Source organism: Heloderma suspectum, chromosome 2 (assembly GCF_057233095.1).
Source record: "Heloderma suspectum isolate Gila_16-S chromosome 2, 16-S_ref, whole genome shotgun sequence".
Taxonomy (NCBI): Eukaryota; Metazoa; Chordata; class Lepidosauria; order Squamata; family Helodermatidae; genus Heloderma; species Heloderma suspectum.
The window spans coordinates 303,153,352-303,177,749 of NC_139459.1; the positions used below are offsets into that span (position 1 = coordinate 303,153,352).

General features: G+C 40.6%; 1 protein-coding gene across 8 annotated transcripts in view; it reads right to left on the reverse strand.

Moving 5' to 3' along the window:
* The window catches only part of EEFSEC (eukaryotic elongation factor, selenocysteine-tRNA specific), a 262,269-nt gene that overhangs the window by 156,178 nt on the left and 81,693 nt on the right, over positions 1-24,398 (reverse strand). For all 8 annotated transcript variants that reach the window (XR_014788537.1, XM_084840159.1, XM_084840163.1 and 5 more), the window contains 2 exons: positions 17,506-17,602; positions 12,935-13,099 (listed from right to left, as the gene is read on the reverse strand). Coding sequence is in view for 7 of the 8 variants with exons in the window: in XM_084840159.1 (XP_084696285.1) it covers positions 12,935-13,099; positions 17,506-17,602 (262 nt within the window). In the remaining variant the exon portion in view is untranslated. The remainder of the gene's footprint in view (positions 1-12,934; positions 13,100-17,505; positions 17,603-24,398) is intronic.

Genomic DNA, 24,398 nt, shown 5'->3' on the forward strand with positions numbered 1-24,398 from the left:
CCATTTTATTCCATGCCTATCAAAGATAAGCTGTCATTCCAAGTCTTTTAAATAACATCAAACTTCCCTTAGCAGAACAACACTGCATCTCAATGGAAAGTTTCACTAGCAAGCTAAACTACTCCATGCAATTGAAACCCAGTCAACAGATCCAAGATCTCACAGGGGAGATTTAACTAAAACACTCTGCCCCACCTACCACCAAAGAGCATACTGCTGCATAGCAGAAGGGCGAATGAATTAACATCAGCCTAGTAACCCAGCAGGTAACTTGGAACAAACCAGATGTGGCACAAAAATGCTGCAGATGTTAAACGAATCATAGAAATAGTCTTCTCCACAGCCAGGTACCATCTGTATGTCTGTTTTTCAATATTTTATCCATATATATTGTAGAAAGATATTAGCACTATCAATACAAAGTGCTTGTCTGTTTTTTCTGCAAAATTTTAGATCATGATTAGATAAACGTAAGACAGACTGGTTTGTAATTAGCAACATGTACACTAAAGCACTGACACAGATGAAGGTATTACTTACAAACTTATCTAATTTTTTACAGATAAAACATAGAATTCAGCTTTATAGGGATATTCAAAAATATGCAATTCCCATACAAATTTGAAAGTGACTTTAAGAACTTTCCCTACTTTGATATGCTTAAAGAATTCCATTTTGTTTCCCCCTCAAAATTATCCTTTGAAAATTTTGATGGCGAATATTCTCAGTTCAAATATTCTCTTCATATGTTATGCCTGTATTTGAGTCCCAAAGACATTTGGTTTCAATATTTGATATCCCAAAGAGGATATTTGACAGTATTTGATAGCTGACATACAATGGCATTTAGTATATAAAAAGCATCTGCTAAATAACACATAACAATAATTTTTGACAGTTGGCAGGTTATGAAATCTCATATTTGAAGCTTGCCAAATAATCAAGAGATGGCAACATTAAAATATTCAGTTTCTAATTTTGAAGTGACCACTTCACAGAGTGCAAATTTAATTTCTGAATTCAAAATAACTCAAACTTTCAACAGCAAAATTAGAAAAAAAATGTCAATATTCACTTCAGATCTACTAAGAATACAACTAGAGGAGGAATGATTTTCCCACCAAGTATCTTATTCATAATTGCATTGATCCCTACCACGTACAATCCAATCTTATGACATTTCTCTCACACTGAGTAACTGCCAGTTGTAGCACAGCATCTATTTCATAATGCTGAAATTTTTGTACTCCAGTATATTCCTCTCTTTTGATGTATGTGTCATGGCCTTTGGCTATATAATAAACTTTGAATGAAATCTATGAGAACTAGCTAAGACTCAAAGAACCATCTAACCAATTCTCTGTCCCTAAGAGGGCTTTTGGACATGTTTCTTGGACAGCTGTTTCCCCATGCTACATGGTAAACTGCTACTAAAAATGAAGGGACTTTCAAAAGTACTTTGTGATATGGCTCGCTGGACATGCCCAAGCCTGGCGACACCGAAGTAGCTTTTTGGATCCTTGTGTTATGAGATTTGTTGTTGTAACTGGTATAGCAATTCATGTTTACAGCTTTTATTTACAACTGATGCTTTTTCAACAACTTGGGACTGCTTAGGGCACAATCCTATGGGGATAGGCGGCCACCTCCGAACTCGGAGGCAACCTCCTATCCAGTGCAGGGCAAGAGAAGCACGAAGGGGATTGTTCCCTCCATGCTTCTCCTGCCCTGCATTTGTGGCTTGACAGCCAATTTCAGCTGTCTAGAAGGCGGAGCAGGGGGGAGGCTGCCGGACAACACATAGGATGTGTCGTACCACCATTTCCGCCTTCCCCAACTCGGAATGCCTCCCGGAATGCCCCATTTTGGTCGCTCCACGCTCCTCTTCCGAGCACAGAGCATGGGACTGTTCCACACTGCCTGTGAGGCAGCATGGCATGGGGGGAAGGTTGGTTCCCGGAAGCCCACATAACCTATGGCCATCTAGCCACTGACCAGTGGCCATAGGATTGCTCCCTTAATCAATTAAAAACCAATGAAATTATTTTAACAAGTATTTTAATGCAAGTACTTATAAAAGCTGTGAATGACAAGCAGCCTCTTTAAAAAAAAAGCATTGCCTTTTTTCTCTCATATATAGGAGGAAATGCCTCTTCTAAGGTGATGCCTGCTACAACATGTATACATCTTCTAAAATAGAGGGTTGGATCCAGCATTTGCCTCTGTCCTCCCATTGACAGATGAGCTCCTCCCACCTCCAGAAGGCTTCTGATCCAACGGAACATTTCTGCTGATTAAATGAGGGATGGGCCATTTTTGTTAATTCCTTTCTTCCCCTGCATTCCCCTATCCCTCCCTATCCCCCTGAAAATCTGTTGTGAAGGGCCACCCTCTGGAACACTGGGTGAGGCGGCATTGGGGGCTGCAAGGGGAGGGGGGAATCAGCAAAAGTAGCCTCCTCCACCCTTTCTACCAGTGGGAACATTTTGACAAGAACTCCACCCAGAGGATGCTACTGCCAGCGGAAATACTGGATCCAACCCAGACAATGCTTCATGCTTCAGGAATATTGCTTTTACCCATATGCAAATTTAAATCAATAAATGGTCTAATGAATTAAAAGAAGTATGATTAATTAATTAACAACACAATCCTTTACTAGTTCACAATCCCACTTTGTTCAATGGGGCTCAGTCCCAGATATGTGTGCATAGGACTACAGCAAGATTTCTTTAAATCAAGATTTCTTTAACCCCCTAAAAAAAAATCCACTGTTCAGAAAATATTCTATTATTTAAGTTTTCCTCCCACTAGTATTTGCAAATGTTTGGATTTACACTCACCTGGGTCAGAATATTATACAATTTTGACAGAAGGACTTTAAAACTGATGGAAATAAAATCCTCAGATAACTGACTATCTCTCACAATGCCCAAAATTTGTATGTTAATAAAATAGTGGTCTATGCCCCTCCATGATATTGTAGGCCTTCTCGTCAGTAATTAAAAATCCCTGAATGAAATGTAATTCAGCTTTCCCAAGACTGAAGCACTTATTCCTTAGGCTCAGCCTTAGTGTCCCCCGCTTCCATATATGGCGATAGCAACATTCATAAGCCACACCCCACCTCAGCAGCCTCTCCGCCATCACCAAGCGTGCAATATGTGAACAATGGACTCCATTATGGGTGTGAATGTAAACTACTCTCTCCCAGCCTGAGCAGTCCCCCATCACCGTCTTAATGGGATTTAAATCAAGGACCTAGTGGTCATTCTTCAAGGTTGTTCTATCAGCAAAACCCTGCATCTCCAGAGCTCAGCTCCTGAACCTGTTTGAGGTGTCAACCCAGGGCTTAATCTTTGGGCTTATGGAGTAATAATGAACCCAAGACTTAATTTTCAGGCCTATGAAGTAATAATGAACATGTGCAGAGTTCACTTTTGATCATTAGGGAGAAGCATGCAAAAGGTGTTTGAGCATCAGCACCTGAGTTTTTGACAGCATCCTTCTGCCTGCAAAGCTTTCTATTTTTCTCCAAACATTAATTAAAAGTATGCCAGCAACCATGAATGGTCAGTTTAAAATTGTATCAGGACAGGGTTAGAGTTAAATGCAGAAAGGATCAGGCTGAGACTTGAACGGGGGGAGGGGGGAACAAAAGTCACATGCATGCAAAGTAGAACTCCCTATTCCATTTTTCTCTAGTGTTTAGTTCTTAAATAGAAGTACAGGGGTTCAACGTTCTGCAAACCTTTCCCTAATGATGAGAAACTGCATATGCTCAGGACTCTTCATTACTGCTTCACAGTTTTCCAAGACTAAAACCTTGCTCTACAAACAGGTTTGGGGCTGAGCCCTGGAGGCTCCTTCCCCCAAATTAAGCTCTAGAAATGGTTTGCATTCATTCTATGAAGCAGCCTGCATCTGGGTTCTTGCCAGCTAAAAGCAAGCAAACACATCCTCTGGAATTAAGACATGCAGTTGTTTTCAAATTTACCATATGAAGAGTTAATAAAATAGCAGTGACCAGGCCACTCTCTTGCTTGAAAAGATCGCATTAAATACACAAGCACAGGAGATGCGACGTATGGTTTATATTAGTAGTGTTCAGCTTGGCGGCGCTCCCTCTGGCTTTCTTTCCTTCTCCTCTGACCAAGAAAAAGAAACAAACTATCTGTATGTGTATTATGTAGCTCTCCCACTCTGTACCTTAACCTGGTCCTGAGTGAAACAAGTCCATCAAACCAGCCCCACTCCTAAATCACATTAATTAGGCAAGAGCACCCCTTAGACACAACTATCAATGAGAAAAGAAATACTCTACCTGCATTACAAGCCTCAGATGCCGGACATGCCAGTCACAAATGATATGCCTTTTCCAAAAGTTCAAAGCGTTAATCTCAGTTTCCTTTTATATTTATTTATATTTCACATGCAACACAAATGCAAGACATTTTACTGTAAGTCAAGATGAGCACAACATTTTTACATAATATGTTTAAAATTCTGGAAGCTTAACTGTGATCAGTGATTTCATTAAGTTAGAAGGTGCTGATTCTAGCTGAATTCTTTGGTCTTTGAATTAAGGCACTTAAACTACAACTTACGCCAAAAGAGTTTCAGCTAATTTTCTTCAACACAATGGTACCATAACCATCTGAGAAGAATATTTTCATCATCGTTTATATAAGCAAACAATGTGACTGGACTAATCTGATAAACTCAACCCAGAAATCAAAAGGCAATTAAAGAAAACTAAGCAATAATTACTTAAAGAGCACTAATAATTGAAGTGAGGTGTGTGAACCCAGAGTTAAACCCTGGGTTGTTTAGCTGCTCCCTCTCGCAGCAATCAAGGAATGTGCATCAGCACCCTGCTACATTCACGACAACCCAGGGTTTAAAAAAAAAAACTGGGTTGTGGTTCCATGCGAATGGGGCCTATGACTTCTTGCCAGAAACAAGTAAATACACTGGTACAAACATGTAGGATTGGTTTGCCAGGATGGTCACATTTCTGAATTGGAATATGTTTGTCATTAAGTTTGAACAGCCCCCAGTGGATCATAGCTGCAAGCCTGACTGGATTTGCTTGGAGTAATGCATATACAAAACACTACGAAAAAGGTATAATTTAACTAATGCTGATCAAAATGCAGCCATCATAAAACTGACTACAACAGCTCTCACCTACCTGCCCTTCAGCCCAAGTTCAGTGGCTTATGTACTGGCAGAAGTTAAACTGAGCAGGGGGAGGGGGGCTAAAGGGTTGAGAATGCTTTTCCAAACCACTTGATTGTAATTTGCAAACAGTTGCCGTAATGCTCACTAACGTGTAGATCAGCAGATTTTTTTAAAGCAGTACTTATTTCTCTAGCATTTGTTATGATTCTTAGGCTTTAAATTTTTTGCTGTATCCTCTTGGAAGTTTTGAGCATTATGTATAAGCCAGCTTCCTAATATTTATTTCATTCTTATCAATGAAGACTATTTCCCTTCCTAGAACTCCTCAAATTTCTCCTCAAAGATTATGAAACCCTAGGTGTTATCCACTTGGTCGTCATCATCAGTCAGAAAACAGAGTACATACATGTGACTGAACTGCTCACACATTACCTACTCTTTGCTGCCCTTAACTCTACCAGACCTCCCCCCGGCCCTCTCTCTCTCTCTCTCTCTCTCTCATTTGTGGCTCTTGCCTCCCCATCTTGTATTTATTTATTTATATTTAATTTATGAAATGCCTAATAAAATAGATTTCTCTAGACATTGTGCAATGTCCACCAGCCCACTGAAAACCACACAACAGGGACTAAAATAGTATATCTTAAATGCTAAAAAAAAACCTCAAATATTTTAAGACTTAGCCTGGCATTAAAAAGATAGCTATGTGGGCACCAATCAAGCTTCACTTCGAAGAACATTCCAGAGCTGATGAGCCACCACTGAAAAAGCTCTCTCTCTCATCACCACCGTCCAATCCTCAGAATGGGGAGGCACTTAAAGAAAGGGCTTCTGTGGATGACCTTGAGCATGGATATAGGAGGAGGTATTCTATCAGGTACTTGGATCCGAAGCTATGTAGAGCTTTATATGTCAAAACCAACACTTATTTGCCAACTCCCCCACTGTCAAATTTTAGACTGTACACTTACTGGGACAGGAACCTTTTTTTTTTTTACTTATGTTATTTGTAAAGTGCCATGAACATAGACTGGTGCCTTAAAGATTCATTGCTACAAGGCTGTAATATCTGGCATATGAATCAGCTAAATCTTGTGGCACATAAAAGGACTCCTGGGGGCAACTACTGGATCAGGAAGAGAGACAGGAACCATTCTGTATAGCCCTCTGATGGCTTGTTGAAAAAACAGATGAGATGGTCAACATTTGCCCAGGCTGTAACATTTCAGAGTGCAAGTGGGGGCACAGATAACTGAATGCTCCTCCATACAAAAGAAAAATCCCTGCAAATAGAAAACTTGATACCAGGGAGAACGTTTCTAGGTTATCTTTCTCCCTGGCATTGGGCTATATCCAGCACCACATAAGTGAACCTCCACCTGCACTACAGGACTTTTCTTTCCTCTTCAGCTCATTGTGCCCCCTGCAATCTGCTCCAGAGGGTACCCTAGCCTTCCAGAGCAGATCTTCCATTCCACTAGCAGACCAGCAGTGCGAGGTACAACCCATTATAGTTGTCCAGATGGAGGATTGTTTTTCCATGGGTGGAGCATTCCATCATGTGAGCCTCCAACTGCAGTCTGAAGTCATGCATCTGAGACCACCTCATCTGATCTCTGATGTATTGGTGAGGACTAGACCTCAGTGAAGCCAGAGCTCCATCCTTCACAAATCGCCCTGAACCTCCCACTGAGGGTGTAAGTGCTTTTAATAAATAAACAAAAAATAAAACACAGAAACAGGGTCTTAGGAGCATCTTAATACACTGCTTAAGTTAACTGTGGGACACAAAACCCATAGCTGCATGACAGGCATTAATAAAAATGCTAAAAAAGAGTATTAAAACCAGCAGCCCTATTTATTATATCATATATGTAATTGTTATGAAAATTAGCTCCTCTGTGATTCCCAAGAAGTTGTTTTTATCTTCCTGTATTTTTATTTTTAAAACATGGACTGTAGTAATGATACCACAGATGTTATACCACAACAGATGTGGTATAACAAAGAAAAACAACAAAATTTGAAATGACTCATTTTGAAGGGGAAGATATAAGTAAATGCATCAGCTAAGTAGCAATAACATTTACTCTCAACTATCTTGGTGCATCTAGATCTAGTAAAGAAGCTACACCACTTTTCTCATAATTATTTCTCCAGGGAATAGTCTTTCAAAAATGGCTGCTGCACTGGAAAGCCCTTACTTGCAAGTGCCTCACCTGTAGACCCCTCGAAGGCATGGTTAGCTTTTGTCTCTAGGCCTGGGAAGCTTATTCAGTGAGTATGTAGTAAATGCAGAATGCTCCTTGTCAGGTTAACTTTTCTGATGCCAGATTTTGATTTTGATTTTTTTACCATTGGACTAAGATGCCCATAAAATAATTATTTATGTTCTGTTTCTTTTCCATGACTGTGGTAGTATTACATCTATGGTTATTGGTTATCATTTCTACAGCTTATGTTTTGGCACGTTTAGCAGGCCAAGAATATACATCATCAGGCAATTCACTGCCATCAATAAATCACTGAGTACAAGTATAAGGCTTAACCTCTCCTGTTTTTTTTTTCACTCTCTGGTATTGCCCTTCCTTTCTTTTTGCATCTATGTAGCATCAAGTCTTCACCCCACTATTTCTTGCTTAGAAGAAGTAGCAGGAGTACCCACAGCAACATAATGCTGGGAGATGCCTCCTAGAAACTGCTGCCATAGATCACCAACTACAGATTGCCTATTCGCACTGTGTTTAATAAATTCAGCTTTAAAAAAAACCAGAGAGAGAAAAATTGAAATGGGGAAACACAGCTTTCAACAAATCCTGGGTCAGTTTATGGTATACAAATGTACCTTTACAGCAAGGCTATACAACAATGCTTCCTAGCCTCTAAAGTAAAGACAGTGATGACAACCCAGTTTTCTAGTTAAGAGTTTATTCCAAAGTTTTTGAAATGACTGGAGTAATAGGCCAAAGCATTCAAGTCCTGTCATGTCTAAGAAGGGGGGGGGGGAGAATATTCCACTGGAATATCATCACTCAGAAACTTTTTCTTAAAAAGGCATCAGCAGCAGCAGATGTGTCACATCATGTACGCTCCTCTAGTTTATTAACTTGGATATGTGGCAATTTAAAGACCTTAATGATCATTAAGATAATCCCAGAGGCCAGCCAGAACTGTGTTATCACCACATTTTCATAGAACAAATCCTAGGCTCATACTCTTCAATATGGATTTCAAGTACTGTTGAGCAAATAGTATTAAATTGCCTCATTGGAGAGCTGTTTGCTGCGTCAAATGTTTTAACCAACACACACACACACACACACACACACACAAGCTTCTCTCATTGCAATTCCAATAATCAACCCCAGATGGCAATTTACATAGGCAACAGTGTAAAGGAATCCGTGTGCTGCTGGCGTTCTCAACCTCAATCAGAAAGTATGGGCGTTCGAGAATGTCACTGTTTATTTTTAATTGCTCTGTCCCTCCTTTGTGCAAGTTCAAGCGGTCACAGATGTCGAAGTCTATTAGCAGAATAGGTACGAGATGCCACTTTATTTGCTGGGAGGGTTCCTTGAATTTGGAAAGCAGCTGTTTTGCAATGTCCCCAATGCCCAGTGGGCACCAGCTGTCAATCTCAGTTAGCAAAGAGTCAGGGCAAAGAAAGGTCAAGGAGTGTCACAATCCACAGTGTTATAAAAACTGCCTCCTCTGTTACTTTGTAGGACTGAGAATGGTATAACCTCTCACAGGTACCCCAGCCTAGCACTCCAGGAGCAGACAAGGGTGGGAAAGCAAATGTAACCAGCAATTCTAACTTCTAACCCTTTGTGTCTACATATGTATAATGGGGAGATGCATACTTACCTAAAGCCTGTCATAATGGCCATATGTTGAATGCTGAACTACAGTGACATTCTATATAACCAAGGGACAGGCACAGGCAACAGGCAAAGCATAAATTGAGACCATAATAATAAAAATAAAGTTAATTATTTGATGGCTTTGTTAAATGTAATGAAGTGAACCTGACATAATCACGAAGATATAATGCTAATACTGTATTGTAGGGCTAGATTTTCCTGGCTTTATTATACCTTGCTATCCCCCTTTTTAAAAATACCTTGGGTCTGAAAGTTTCTTACTGTTATGGCATATTAGCCTTGTAACGAGTGGGGTACCGCAGGGCTCAGTCCTGGGCCCAGTGCTCTTCAACATTTTTATTAATGACTTGGAGGAGGAGGTGCAGGGAATGCTGATCACATTTGCAGATGACACAAAATTGGGAGGGATAGCTAATACTTTGGAAGACAAAAACAAAATTCAAAGTGATCTGGATAGACTGGAGCGCTGGGCAGAAAACAACAGAATGACATTTAATAGGGATAAATGCCAAGTTCTGCACCTAGGAAAAAGAAACCAAAGGCACAGTTACAAGTTGGGGGATACATCACTACGAGCGAGAAGGATCTTGGAATTGTTGTCGATCACAAGCTGAATATGAGCCAACAATGTGATGTGGCTGCAAAAAAGGCAAATGCTCTTTTGGGCTGCATTCATAGAAGCATAGCTTCCAAATCCCGGGAAGTACTAGTCCCTCTCTACTCAGCACTGGTTAGGCCTCATCGGGAGTACTGTGTCCAGTTCTGGGCACCACACTTTAAGAAGGATGCAGACAAACTGGAGAGGGTTCAGAGGAAGGCAACGAAGATGATCAGGGGACTGGAAACAGAGCCCTATGAGGAGAGACTGAAAGAACTGGGCATGTTTAGCCTTGAGAAGACTGAGGGGAGATATGATAGCGCTCTTCAAGTACTTGAAAGGTTGTCACAGAGAGGAAGGCCAGGATCTCTTCTCGATCATCCCAGAGTACAGGACACGGAATCATGGGCTCAAGTTACAGGAAGCCAGATTCCGGCTGAACATCAGGAAAAACTTCCTGACTGTTAGAGCAATACGACAATGGAACCAATTACTCAGGGAGGTGGTGGGCTCTCCCGCACTGGAGGCATTCAAGACGAGGCTGGACAGCCATCTGTCAGGGATGCTCTGACTTGGATTCCTGCATTGAGCAGGGGGTTGGACTCGATGGCCTTGCAGGCCACTTCCAACCGTACTATTCTATGATTCTATGATTAGCTGGAACAATTAGAACAAAATTGAATTAATGCATCAAATCCACTCATATCATAAACTGAGTTTAGACAGCTCACACTGAGAGTAGGCATTTTCTGGATCTCCACACACACCACTCAGCCCTTTCAAATCTGATCCTTTCTTCACTCACAAGACTTAATTTAGTGAGTTGCCACCATCTAGCTCCGAGGGGTGGCTGGCCCTTCCTTCCCCCAATTGCCACCAGAAGGGCTCCTGAGGAAATATTTTCCCCTGAGGGGATCAGAGAAGCTTGAACTCAAAAGATAAAACTGCAGAAAAGAAGAAAGAAAAGAGGAACGGGCCAGCAAAGAAGAGGCCAGCCCAGAAGGGCAACGGATGCAGGGCAAACTTGAGCACAGTTGGTTCCAGAATAAGTATATTCCCATCCATCTGGGCAACTGAATCAAGCATCAACATCATGCTTTTTTCCTCCTTCTTCCCAATCCCTTTCCTTGTGTATCGTGTCTTTTTCGATTGTAAGACTGAGGGCAGGGACTGTCTAATTATGGATTCATGTAAACTATTCTGGGAGCCTACTGACTGAAGAGTAGGATAAATATGCTTTCAATAAAGGGCATTGGTCTGAAAGCACATGAGGCCACCACCTTGCTGAAGCTAAGCAGGTCTGGGTCTGGTCAGTCCTTGGAGGGGAGACCACCTGGGAACCACATGTAGCCACCATGAGTTCCATAATGGAAGAAAGGTGGGATATAAATGTAATAAATAAAATAATCAATAAATAAATACTGGCCTTCTCTGTTGCTTTCATACAGGCCTACCATGGTTGCACAGGAGTTCAGTCAAGTGAAAACATGTTTTCCTCATATTGTTGTCTACATGACAAATCTTAAAAGATCACCTGAAAAACTGCATCTCAGAAGTGATTGATTTACAGTAAAGAGCATCTACAACATTTTTAGTACGATCGAGTGGTCAGTTGCCAAAAAGCCCCACTTCTCATTTATTTATTCTGTCTCCCATCTGATATTCCATCCCATCAATCTAATGAAAAGAAACCCATTTTGCTTATTTTGTAGCAATAAAATACAATATATGGCTTATACTCACTGAAAGTACTAAATCTTTTGAAGTTAATAAAGGGGCTGCTTAATTTTTCAGAGAGTTTTCACTTTGGGGGGTTACTAATACTTTACACTATGTAACAAGCTGCTGGGAAGCAAAACTGGAACAGCTGTAATATTTAGGACTTGCAAGGAGGAAACTTGTGATCTCAGAACAGCTTGACTAATATGTCTAAGGCTGCAATCCTATGCAAGTGTAAATCCCACTGAACACCTTGGGACTCACTTCTGACTTAACATGCATAAGATTTAGCTGTGAAGACTGAGGGTAGTATCCAACGGAGCCCTTGCACGGGCAGCCCAAGCCTGCTGGAGTGTGCGCAGCCAGCCCTGCTGGCAGCAGTGTGCATTCATCCCTACCGCTGGTGGCTGTGATGTAGCACTTCCAGGGGGAAGCGCCGCAATGAGGGGGAATGCTTGTTTCTGGAAGGGACGTGACCTGCCCCTTCCAGAAACAAGCATTTCCACTCGTTGCAGTGCTTGCCCCCAAAAGCACTACATCACAGCCACCAGCAGTAGGGGCCGTGCGCGAAACCCGGCCAGCAGGCTTGGGCTAGCCCAGGCAAGGGCTCTGTTGGATGCTGCCCTGAAACTTTAAGCAGATGTAATTACACCTGAATAAATGACAACTCTTAAGTCCAGGTTTAGGGTATACATTTCTTCTATGGGCATCAATATGACATTTTAGTGTTCAAAGAGTATGATGTTACCATGGGTTTTTTTACCATGTCATTTTTTACCATGTTAACAGCTGCTAATATACCTGTTCTCCTTGCATTTTAGAAACATCTTGTACTATTAGAAATACGTGGAAAAGCTATTAGGCTAGTTTGTTCGAACTTTTGTTTACTGATGTCATATATTTTACTGTAATAGCTCACTGTTTCTTTTCCCAATGCCATTTAGGAATTTATATACTTTTCTTACAGTCACCTCTTTTTCTTAGGCAAGGTGAACAAAGCTGCATGTATTATTTAAGTTGTCTGTTTTCTGTGTCATAATAATATTTTCCTGAATGATTTCTTGTGTCTTTCCCAATATTCAATCCACAAGGGCAAAACCCACAAATTGGATCCTCCGACATATCATCTCACTCTAGCAAGATTTAGAAATGCTCACTTGGTGTTTTTTATTTCATTAATAACATGTCCTGAAATTCTCATTGAGTTCTCCTCTCATTGTTTTCTATTGCTAAATCAGGCAAGATTGTCTCTCTATTTGGCTGCCTTGTCTGTCCAAAATTTTCATGTCCTTGTTTCCGGGGCTTCCCCACTTTTAAAAAGTCAGCCTTGGGCTTCCATTTCCCTTACAAATTACATTCTTTGTGAATCCATTTAACAATACCATGTTAAGAGCTGCACAGTATTTCCCAAATGGTTTCTTACGTTCCCAACAAGGTTGGTTTTGTATGTTAGGAAATAAATGGACAAACCAAAAAAGAAGGAAAAACAAACCCAGTCTTACTTTCTGCATGTCTCTCTTACCCCCTTTTACGGAAATTACACACTCACCTTCAGGGCAGAAATCTCCACATTGTCCCCAATGGTAACCGAACCTGAAAGAATAGTTCCTGTCATCACAGTGCCTTGACCCTTAATGGAGAAGCAATGGTCAACTGCCATGAGGAAAGGTCCCGAGGGGTCTCTTGTTGGTAGGTAAGCCTCTGACTTCAGGACCTAAGAGCAAGACAAAATAAGCCCAGTATCTTGGTGAAATGTCATATCAGGCATGAAGAAGTGGAGGGAACAGGTAGATGATTGATTTAACCATTAGACAGTTTTCTTGACTCCACGACTCCTGCAGCAAGGTTGGAGCAGGCCAATGTCAAATAAACTGTGCACGCTACCCAGGAGGTACACACTTAGCAGCAGCAACAGGATTCGATTTTCTGCCGTAAAGATTTGGTGCAGCACAATCAGCTTGGTTAGCAAAACAATGTCACAAAGAAAGATCCTGCCAAAAGCAATGCAAACACTGCAGCACTACAGTGAAGAATAACTGCTTGCATCCTCTGAGAGAAGGAAGGACACATATATACCCACCTGTTCTCAGATAATCAAAAGGTCCAAAATGCAGAACTTTGCCCCTGTCTTTATCCTTGGCAATTGTGACTAATTTAAAATATATGTTGCCCTTTTGGAGAGAAGTCACATTAACTTCTCTAGATCTGTTTTGCTCTGTGTGTGTGTGTGTATCTCCGTCTCCCTGCCCTTTGTCCTTCTATCTCCCTCCTGCTACCCCAAAAACAAAAGCTTTACCAAGCTCAGTATAATCTCAACAAAAAGCAACAATGACCAAAAATGTGTTAGAATGAATCTAAAAGGTATTTAAAGTTATTTTAAAAACGAAAATATCCTTAAAAAAATAAAAATGGTTGTGCATAAAAGCAACCCTGAGGAGGAACTCAGTTTGAAATGTATTAGGTTCAATAAAATATTCTCCCCAATAGATCACGGGACCTCAGATGTCACCCATGAATCATGGAAACTATGATTTGCCTCCTACAGCAGAATGGCAATACTTGCAGTTGCAACATCTGTTAGAATCTAGGTTTAGCCCTGCCGCTTTTACAACTTCAGAGTCACCTTCACTATTGGAAGCACTTATTGAGGCTGATCGGTTATATTGACCCACAATCCATGTTTATAAATACTTATTATCAGTGACTAAATATGATACACAGGATCTTAAGCTGGAATGGAATAGGGAACTAGACTGTCCCATTTTGCCTAATCAATGGATCACCGCTTTAGCATCTGTATCTGAAGCATCTATGGATCTCAGGTTACGTCTTATTCAGTAAAAACTCTTGTTCTGTGTCTATTGGATGCCACAACATCTCTTTAATTAAGGGTTTGTCTATGTCGGCTAATTGCTGGAGGTGTAACACAGCTAATGCTTCTTTTAACCATATGTTTTGGCAATGCCCAATAGCGATCTGTTTTGGGGAGGAGGTTATTATACGGATAAACTTTATATTGGAACACTCTTTAATATTTATTGATGTACACATTCTCTTAAATTATCTACCTGCTTCCTGGAAGTTAACACACAGTCAGTGCAAATGGATTCTCCGTGCTCAAAGACAGCTAAAAGACATTGGAAGGATAAACGCTCAACTCCTATAATGCAATGGATTGAGGACTTAATGCTTTCAACATTTGAACGGGTGGTATATAGCCACTTACGAATGGATACTTATATGGATATTTGATCTCCCTTTGTTGAAGTTTATGTATAATTCTTAGAAAGCTGTATTTTCATATATAACAGCTACTGATGAAGGCAGAAGCCAAAACATTTAGCTTAAAATATATTTCTTAATATTCTGTTGTTAGTCTTTCTATCTTTCATACACACACACACACACACACACACACACACTCCCCTCATATGCATATATTCAAATTGATATATTCAAATCTATGTAGCAACTATTTTTTCCCCTTTATGGTTTTGTTGAAATTTCACAATAAAAAAACTAATAATAATTTTAAAAAGAACTGATCCTTATCCATGGAACTTGACCACCTGGATATAAGTGTGCAGTCTCAAGAAAGCCACTTTTTCTTGGCTTTGATTCAGCATCCATGAAATGGGAACAACTGATGTCCCACTCTCACAGGTTTGTTAGTGGACAAAGTAGGCAACAGGTGCAATCCAATGCATACTTATCTGGGAATAAGTCCCACTAAATACAGTAAGGTTTACGTCCGAGTAGATATGTACAGCTTTGCACTGAAAGATGCACAACACATTGCAAACCGTGTTACAGATAGAAGGACTGATTTAGAAACTTCTTTAGGTGGCAGTGTGGGAGGGTAGAAAAGAAAGAAGATTGTGATCTTGCCTCAGATCTCTAACAACAAGAATTTCAGAATGCCTAGATGAATTTAGCATAAACCTTGTGCATGCTGTAGCAGTGTGCATCTAGATTTAAATCCTTTCGCAATATATTTATACTATTGTTGTTCAGTCGTTCAGTCATGTCCGACTCTTCGTGACCCCATGGACCATAGCACGCCAGGCCTTCCTGTCCTATATAAATATAGTATAAATATAGTATATTTATACTATACTTTATAGTAAAGGTCTGTGACCACCTGACTTCAGCCTGAACTAAGTCAGACAATTCTAGCTTTGCTTGCTAGAAGACATATAGGATGCTGGAAAATTTTGTCAAGCACGTAATACCTATTTTCTGTTATAATCAACGTTTGCTTGAAATTCAAGGTCGCATCAAGCAGGCATTAAATATCTCATTGCCTTCTGAAGAGTTGTTCTTTAAAAACCTACTCTTGTAGTTAAAATTGCAAGTTGAGAACCTAGGACACTTTTACTGAAAAACCACTGAACTTAGCATTTAGGTAAGTTCTATTTAGATAAATAAGTTACAAGAGTTAGGAAAGAGACTTCCCAACAAAGATGGTTTGGTCACCAAGGGATGTGAACGTTTCTTTCTCAAAAGCATGCTAACCACTTAAACGTATTTGGTAATCAGTATTTTCCATGTTGATAGTTATCTACATGCTCATATATGCAAATTAACATGTAATCTGAAAGCCGAACCATCCACTCAAAACCAGGACATACATACGTATCTAAGGCAGCGCCAGAAACATGGGAAATTGTACATTAGTTTTCTCTGTAATGAAACTCCCGGAATAAACTAAAAATATTTATCCATGCTATCTAGTCTTTGTATTTTTGCCTTTCAAGAAGATGAAATCCTGTGACAGAGTTGGGCAACCTAAAGGATCTTACCTCTAACTATTCCTCACAAATACACAAACAAGGCATACAGAATTGCACAGTTAAATCAGTAAGCATATTGTGACATAATGAGACCAGAAAGGAGGGGTTGTGGAACTGTTTGGTGGTAAAACACATGGTTTATATGCATGAAGCCACCCAGTTGAAGCATGGCATTTCCAATGAAGAAATCTTGGGGCTTTAGACAGAGTTTGAAAACTAACACCAGTCACAGCAACAGAGCACTGACTCAGAGTAAGGTGACTACTACTTTACTTTTTAAATAAGTATTATTTATTCAATTCATTTATTAAAGGACTTGCAAGTTCTACAACTAAGTTTTCCTCACTCCTTTTAAGAAACAAACACTGCAATCTTATGCCTGTCTACTCAGAAGTAAGTCCCATAACTTCCACATAAGTATGCATAGGATTGCAACCTTAGTTCACACATGCACGCGCGCGCGCGCGCACACACACACACACACACACACACACACATACTTTGATTAAAAATCAATTTTTGGTTCAAACATTATTGATTTTTACCTGGCACTGTCAATTTTGAATGAAACCCATACAGAACATAAACAGAGCCATGCTGGGTCAGACAAAAGGAAGTTCAACAGTACCTGCCCTGCTCGAGTTCCTCAGCAACTGGTAGCGGGGGGCATACTGCCTCCAAAGTGGAGGTAATATATAGCCATCATGACTATTAGCCATTGATAGCCTTATCCTCCATAAGGATATGGAGGATATAATCCCCTTTTGAAACAATCCAAGTTGGCCATCACTACACCTTGTGGTAGTGAATTCTATAGTTTAACTATGTGCTGTGTGAAGAAGTACTTCCGTTTATCTCTCATGAATCTCCTACCATTCAGCTTCATGGGTTGACCCTGGGTTCTAGTATTAGTGCATCTCTTCAAAGTCACACAGTATGTACTCCTTGAAGGAAATACAAATATGCTGCCAATAGCTCCCATCTGTGAGGCAGATCCAACAGACACAAGCCCTATTCACACAGAACCCTCATACATTCAGAGCATGATCATACAGTAGTCCATAAGCACATAATTACACACACAGGGGTTCCTTTCATGCGTTCAGCTGAACACATGGGCACTGGGACCTTAGCCAGTGGGGCACTAAGCTGTGGTGGCATTCGCTGGGATATTCTATTAGCAAGGGATTACCTCACACACACCCCTGCAATAAAATCCTTTTACACCCATCAAACACTATACTTCATGCATGAGGATTTGTATCATGCCAACAGATTTCAACCAACAGATTATATTTTTAAGGAACAGGATTTCCAAGGCACATACCTCAATTAATTCAGAAACTCCTATCGGAATCACAGTTTCTGGGGCTTCCGGTCCACCAGGCTTTGCTGCAACAGAAACTATAGGACATCCATGGAACCTGACAAAAAGGGATTCCTTCTATGAGACCAGTTGCTTGTTCTTTTCTCGTTTCTTTAAAAAAAAAAAATTTACACCCTATTCTTCCAAAAGTGGCTCAGAGAAGAAAATAAACTACATTACAAAATCCCAATATTACCCCCTCCTCCTCAGCTAAACTTTTATAAAAACAAACAAATGTCAAACCATTTTTAAATAATGTTTTAATGTAGAATTTTACCGTTTTAAATTGTACCATTGTACATCGCCCAGAGTGGCCGGGTGACTGGCCAGATGGGCGATTAAGAAATTAAATAAATAAATAAATAAATAAATATCATCATCGCTTACCATCAGCCACCTGCACAAGCCTGGTGTAGAACTCTCCTCTGAGATCTTTTGTTGCTGTTGCCATAAGCCAAACAAGCTTACTTCCCTTCCCACCACCCCTTCCCAGAAACACCCCATGGAGGCTTGATTCATAAGTCATGCTGAATCAGACCAAAGGCCGATATAGTCCAGCATTCTGTTCACATAGTAGCCAACCAGATGACCATGGGAAGCCCTCAAGCAGGATATGAGTACAACAGCATTCCCCCACCCATGTTTCCCAGCAACTGGAATACAGAGGCATACTCTGATACTGGATGTAAGTATATAGCCATCATGACCAATAGCCATTGATAGCCTTATCCTCCATAAAATTGCCTAATCCCCTTTTAAAGCTATCCAAGTTGGTGGCCATCACTACATCTTGTGGTAGCGAATTCCATAGTTTAACTATGTGCTGTGTCAAGAAGTACTTCCTTTTATCTGTCCTGAATCTCCCACCATTCAGCTTCATAGGATGACCCTGGGTTCTAGTATTATGGGCACAGGAGAAAAATATCTCCATATCTACTTTCTCCATACCATGTATAATTCTGTACACCTCTATCATATCTCCCCTCACTTGCCTTTTGTCTAAGCCAAATAGTCCCAGATGTCGTACCTTTTCATTGTAAGGGAGTTGCTGCAGCCCCTTGATCATTTTGGTTTCCCTTTTCTACTCCTTTTCCAACTCTACAATATCCTTTTTGAGGTGTGGTGACCAGAACTGTACAGAGTATTCCAAGTGTGGTTGCACCATAGATTTGCATAAGAACAGCATGATATTGGTAGTTTTATTTTCAATTCCTCTTTCAGTTATGCCCAACATAGATTTTGCCTTTTCCACAGCAGCTGCATATTGGGCCAACATTTTCATTGGGTTAAACACCACAACCCCAACATCTCTTTCTTGGTCAATCACTGCCAGCTTGGATTCCATCAGTATATGCATGAAGTTGGGAGTTTTTGCCCCAATGTGCATCACTTTACACTTATTTTTCATGCACCTTCTCCCAGTTTGGAGAGATCCTTTTGGAGCTCTTCACAATCCCATTTTTGTTTTAACAACCTTAAATAATGTGGTGTCATCAGCAAACTTGCCCATCTCATTGCTCACTCTTAATTCCAGATCATTTATGAAAAAGTTAAAAAGCACAGTTCCAATGAAGAATCTTGGGAGACCCCACTCTTTACATCTCTCCATTGCGATCATTGACCATTTATTCCTACTCTCTGCTTTCTGTTCTTTAAGCAGTTACTGATCCATAAGAGGAGTTCTCCTCTTATTCCATGACTGATAAGTTTGCTCAGGAGTCTTTGGTGAGGGACTTTGTCAAAAGCCTTTTGGAAGTCCAAGTAAGCAACGTTTACCAGATCATCCTGTCTAGAAGGTCGGTGAGACAGGACATACCTTTGCAGAATCCATGTTGATTCTTCTTCCGTAGGACTTGTGCTTCTATATGCTTGATCATTTTATCTTTCAATAATGCTTTCCACCAATTTAGCTGGAAACCCCTGTGCAGGTTAACCCTCTCCTACCACCAGAGATGGCTGTAACACCTTTCAGTTGCCAACAATAACTGCTGTATGCTGTGATAAGTGCCTTGAGGTCTTACCCAGCATTTTCTCATTTTCACAGAGCTGAGAAAATGTTTAACCAGTGAAAGGTCAGTAATCAGTCCTTTGTTCCCTTTGAGAGTTTATCATTTTATACTACGTGGGTGTAACAGGGTATCCTGCTTAGACTAAAGCTGTGTTTTTAACATGCAGTCCTTGATACATGTTACTAAAATACACATAGCTCCCTTAATGTTTTTCTTCTCATTTTATTTATTGTATTTATTATATTTCTATACTGCCAAATAGCCAAAGCTCTCTGGGCAGTTCACAAGAATTAATACAAAAAGCAGCAAAAAGCATAGGCATTCTGGCATGTGCAGAACTCTAGAAAATGGAGGAGTTGGCTGTGGAAAGAATATTGTTCCCAAGAAGAATGAGGAGGGTTGAGGAGTTTGGGGAAAAGCAAGCGAAAGCAGTTTAATCTAAGAAGAGATTCCTCTAGCTACTCTTGCCTTGCACCTCTCCAAGTTGTTGAGAGGCTTGGGGAGGCAAGGAAACAAAGCGAAAGCAATCAAGGATTCTGGGTTTGGTCATAATGACAAACTATGGTTAAAACAAGCCAAAGTTCATAAACCAACTTCAAGCGTAAATTAGATTAGAGTGCAAACCAGACTAGTGTGTGCCATTATATGTGTCATTAAGCCTTTTCATTTCTGACTTTCCAAGCAAGTAAAAAAAATAGCTAAGCCCATGCTTCAAAAGAGCTCATTGATGGCGCATTTCTGTAAGCAATGTCTGTTTTTCAGACGTTATTACCTTCTCTCCACAGAATTTAAGCTTTTATTAAAAATGCTAAGCACCTCATCATTGTATTAACTTTCAAAATATGGACCAGAAGCAAATCTATCGATGATGACTACTCAGGCCTGCACACAATTTGAAACAAGATGTCCAAGATCTACTTTTATTCTTAACATGAACTAGAAATCTGAAAGGCAATGACATAGAAATGGAAAACTGGTAGTATTCTTAAGAAATGTTAAGAAAATTATAGAGGCCAAATTTAGATATAGGTATTCGAAGTCAGACTGCATGTATCTACCAGCAGCTATACAGTTAGCCAGGTGTTACAGTTTTTAAAACTGAAATCATAATTCAGTTAAGTCACATACTCTGGAAAGCATAGAAGACAGTATATTGGATTAATTTCATGCAGCCCTCTGCCTAATTTCATGCAGGTGGGGGGAGCCCAGAGGAAGAGAAAGGAGGCCAAGCAGGGGCAGGGAAAATGAAGGGAAAAGATGAAATGGACGGAGCAACAGAAGGGGGAAGACCACTAGAAATGATCAGTTCAGACCTTTAGCAAGTGTGATCTATCCCTCCCTCAGTGGCCTGCTAGGGCAGGGGGGAGGAGGAGGAGGAGGAGGAGGAGAGGGAGGGAGGGAGAGCGAGAGCGAGAGCGAGAGCGAGAGCGAAAGCGAGGAGGAGGAGGAGGAGGAGGAGGAGGAGGAGGAGGAGGAGGAGGAGGAGGAGGAGGAGGAGGAGGAGAAGGAGAAGGAGAAGGAGAAGGAGAAGGAGAAGGAGAAGGAGAAGGAGAAGAAGAAAGGCAGTGGAGAGAGAAAGAGAAGAAAGGGGTGGCAAGATTTTAAATTGATTGCGCACTACCTTGGTGGCCTCTGGGCAAAAAGGGTGGTATCAAAATATTTATATAAATATTAATAAATAATAAAGAAAGAGAAGAGCGGCCCTGCCTACTTTTAGGTTTAACCCAACCAATGCCAGCATGTGCCTGAGGGAATGGGGCCCTTGTCAGCAAAAAGGTTCCACACCTCTGCATTAATCCTTGAACATCCTACACTTTTTGGCTCTCTTTTTCTTCTCAGATTTAATCCAGTCATTTGAATTGCAGAGGTACTGGCAGGCTTGAGGGGGACTCACATGAGGTGCCTTCCAGGCCCCCACACATACTGGTCATCCCAACACTGGCCACCCAATTTTTTTGTGTTTTGTTAGACGGTGGGGACACTCACCTCACTTGCTCCCTGCCTTCTGCTACCATACTTTTTTCCACTTTTCAGTAGCAGTATTCTCTTCCCTCACTGGCTGTGCTTGACTAAATTAGGGATGTATGAGAATTTGTTTCAGTTCACAAACCATCTGAACTTGCCCTGTTCGCAACCCTGAACAGGAGCACAGTTTTTGAAAAATGTTCACATCTTCCTGAACTTGTGATCACTTTTGAAAAATGTGTATTTATTATTTTTTAGAAAGCACACTTTGAAATGCACACAGAAATGTGCACTTTTCTTATTCTAACAGACCAAAAAATGGATCACAGATGAAAATGGGAGAAAGCCAAACCAAGCTTTGAATTTCAGTGAGCTGGAACATCCCTGGTTCTCCCATCCCTGACGCATGCTACAAGGCAAAGTGCTGTGCGGTGCTGGCTGACTTCAAGGCTGCAGCCCATGCCATTTTACTTGATACAATTTCTCCCAGTCTAGTGAGACTGGCAATGACTTCAAACAATCACATGCCACCAATGAGAGCCCTCCTTGGCCAGCTGAGAGCAGAACTTCAGGGTCTCAAGCAGAGATCTTTCACATCATCTGCTACCTGGCCATTTAACTGGGGATGCCAGGGATTGAATCTAGGACTTTCCGCATGCAAAGCATCCGCTCTACCAGTGAGCACTATTTTGGAGCTCTCCACAAAGTGAGAGCAAAACCATTATCAGTTGAGAACTTGATATTAGCTTTGAAGAAATATAAAAAACAAAAGTTGAAGTTCTCAGGATGCCAAATTCATGCCAGATAGTTTCAGCACTTTCATAGTGATCAGATTTTGCCTAACATTGAGTGAAATCCAACACTGTCCATCTGCCAACACTGCTCATACAATAAGATTCCCCCCTCTGTTACAGTCCCCGCACCCTCCCACAAATCTGCCCTGGAGGGTTGGGAGACCTTCATCTGGGGGATGTGGGATGCAGGGAGAGGAGAATAAGGGGGAAATCCTGTTGGCATGAGCGGTGACATTGGATGTCACCCATCGCTGACATCTTTGAAAACAAATTTTTTTGTTCTTAAAGTTTAATTTATTTATTACATTTGTATACCACCCATTAGCCAAAGCTAATGTTCCCTGTGTTGACAAACTTCTTAAATAGGTTTATGGGTTTATTTAAAACAAAAACACACACAGAACTAAACAAGCAGAATGACAATAGTTTATAGTCTACCATGGGAAAAAAAGAAAGGGAGAAATATGTCCCAAATACAGTAAATGCTCAGTTCTAGGAAGAATTCAACTTCAGCCACATAACAAATACTGGCAAAAAATGTCTGAGTCAAAGGCATGTCCCTTGCCTTTTTGTTTTCAGGCTTGAAAGTCTTAGATTTTCATCTCAAAGGGGAAAGCTCGGGGGAAGGGAACTTTTTGACAAAGTAAGAACGTTCATGGGAAGTTTGATTCTCAAAGCTGCTCCAGTGCAGACCCCAGTGGGATCATAACCCCAGTGTGTTGCCCTTCCACTGAAGTTATCTAACACTAATCCCATATGCAAGGTATTTTCTCTGTTTATATGCCATAAGCCTAAGGTTCCCAGGAACAAAGGTGATAAAAATGTGTACTGAGAATTTCGGTGATTAACCATAAAGCTTTTGGAAATTCAATTATTTTTATCCAAATACTTTTGGGCAATCTCTACTAATACAAACAAATTAATGTTGAATTAGATGCCCTGTTTCTTTCAGAGGCAAAGGCTGAAAACATTGCATATTACTTTTACAAATGTATTTACATATATCAGACCTTGGGTACAAACAAGCTCTTTCTACAACAACTAGTACTAGTGTCAGAATACCAGCTTTCCAGAGCTCTTTGCTGGTATAAGTATTATTCAAGTGTCATATTAAAAACCCTAGGAAATGGTATGAGCAAGGAACAAGACTAATGTTTGCCTGCTAATAAATGCTTTTGATCCACAGTATAATCACATATTAGCAGTTAAGAAAAGTACTATATATGCTAGTAGGAAGAGGAAATGAAGCAGAAAAGGTATTACAGAGTATTATTACATGACTTGCTTTAACCTTGTGCCTATTTGCTCCTGACATTTTCAGGTATTTCAACCCCTGTTTCCTGTGGGGTATTAAAGTTTAAGCAAACAGAGATGACATCTTGTATAGGCTGAATTTTTAAAATGAAAAAAATAAAGATAAAATTTGTTTTTAATCAGGAGGGGGACGGTCCTTGACAGGCACCAAGAAGGGTGCCTAGGGGCACTTTGGTGCCCACCACCGCATTGTCGACCTCAGGGTAAGCGTTACATGCACAAGCCACAGGCTCCTGCACTCCCCTTCCCACTTTCCTCTTCCACACACAGAAGTAGGAGACTAAAAACTTCCACTTCCCATTTTAAACTAACCAGTTTCCCTGACGCACAAACTTAGGAAACTCCTTAAACTCTAGTTAATTCAAACAAGCCAGGATCAAACTGTGGTTTGTTCATTAACTAGTTTAAACTTACGAGAGTTTACCAAGTTCAGACAAACAGGGAACTCTGGTTAGCTTAAAATAGAAAGTGAATACTTCTGATCTCCTCTGCCATGCACCGGAAGAATAAAGGAGAGGAGGGAGCATATAAGCCCAAAGCTAGCTGCCACTCATGCACATAATGCTAAACAATAATTTGGTGTTACATCTGAACTGATCCATGATCTGTTCAGAGATAACCTAAATTTGAACACTAGGGCTACTGTGCCGCTAGTAGTTATCTAAAAGGAATTCCAGCAGGGAATTTCAGCAAGTGCAGCTTTTCACTTTGCATTGCCACTGGGGCTTGAAAGGCTCCACATGCCAAAAACTGTCTAATCTACGCAACTATT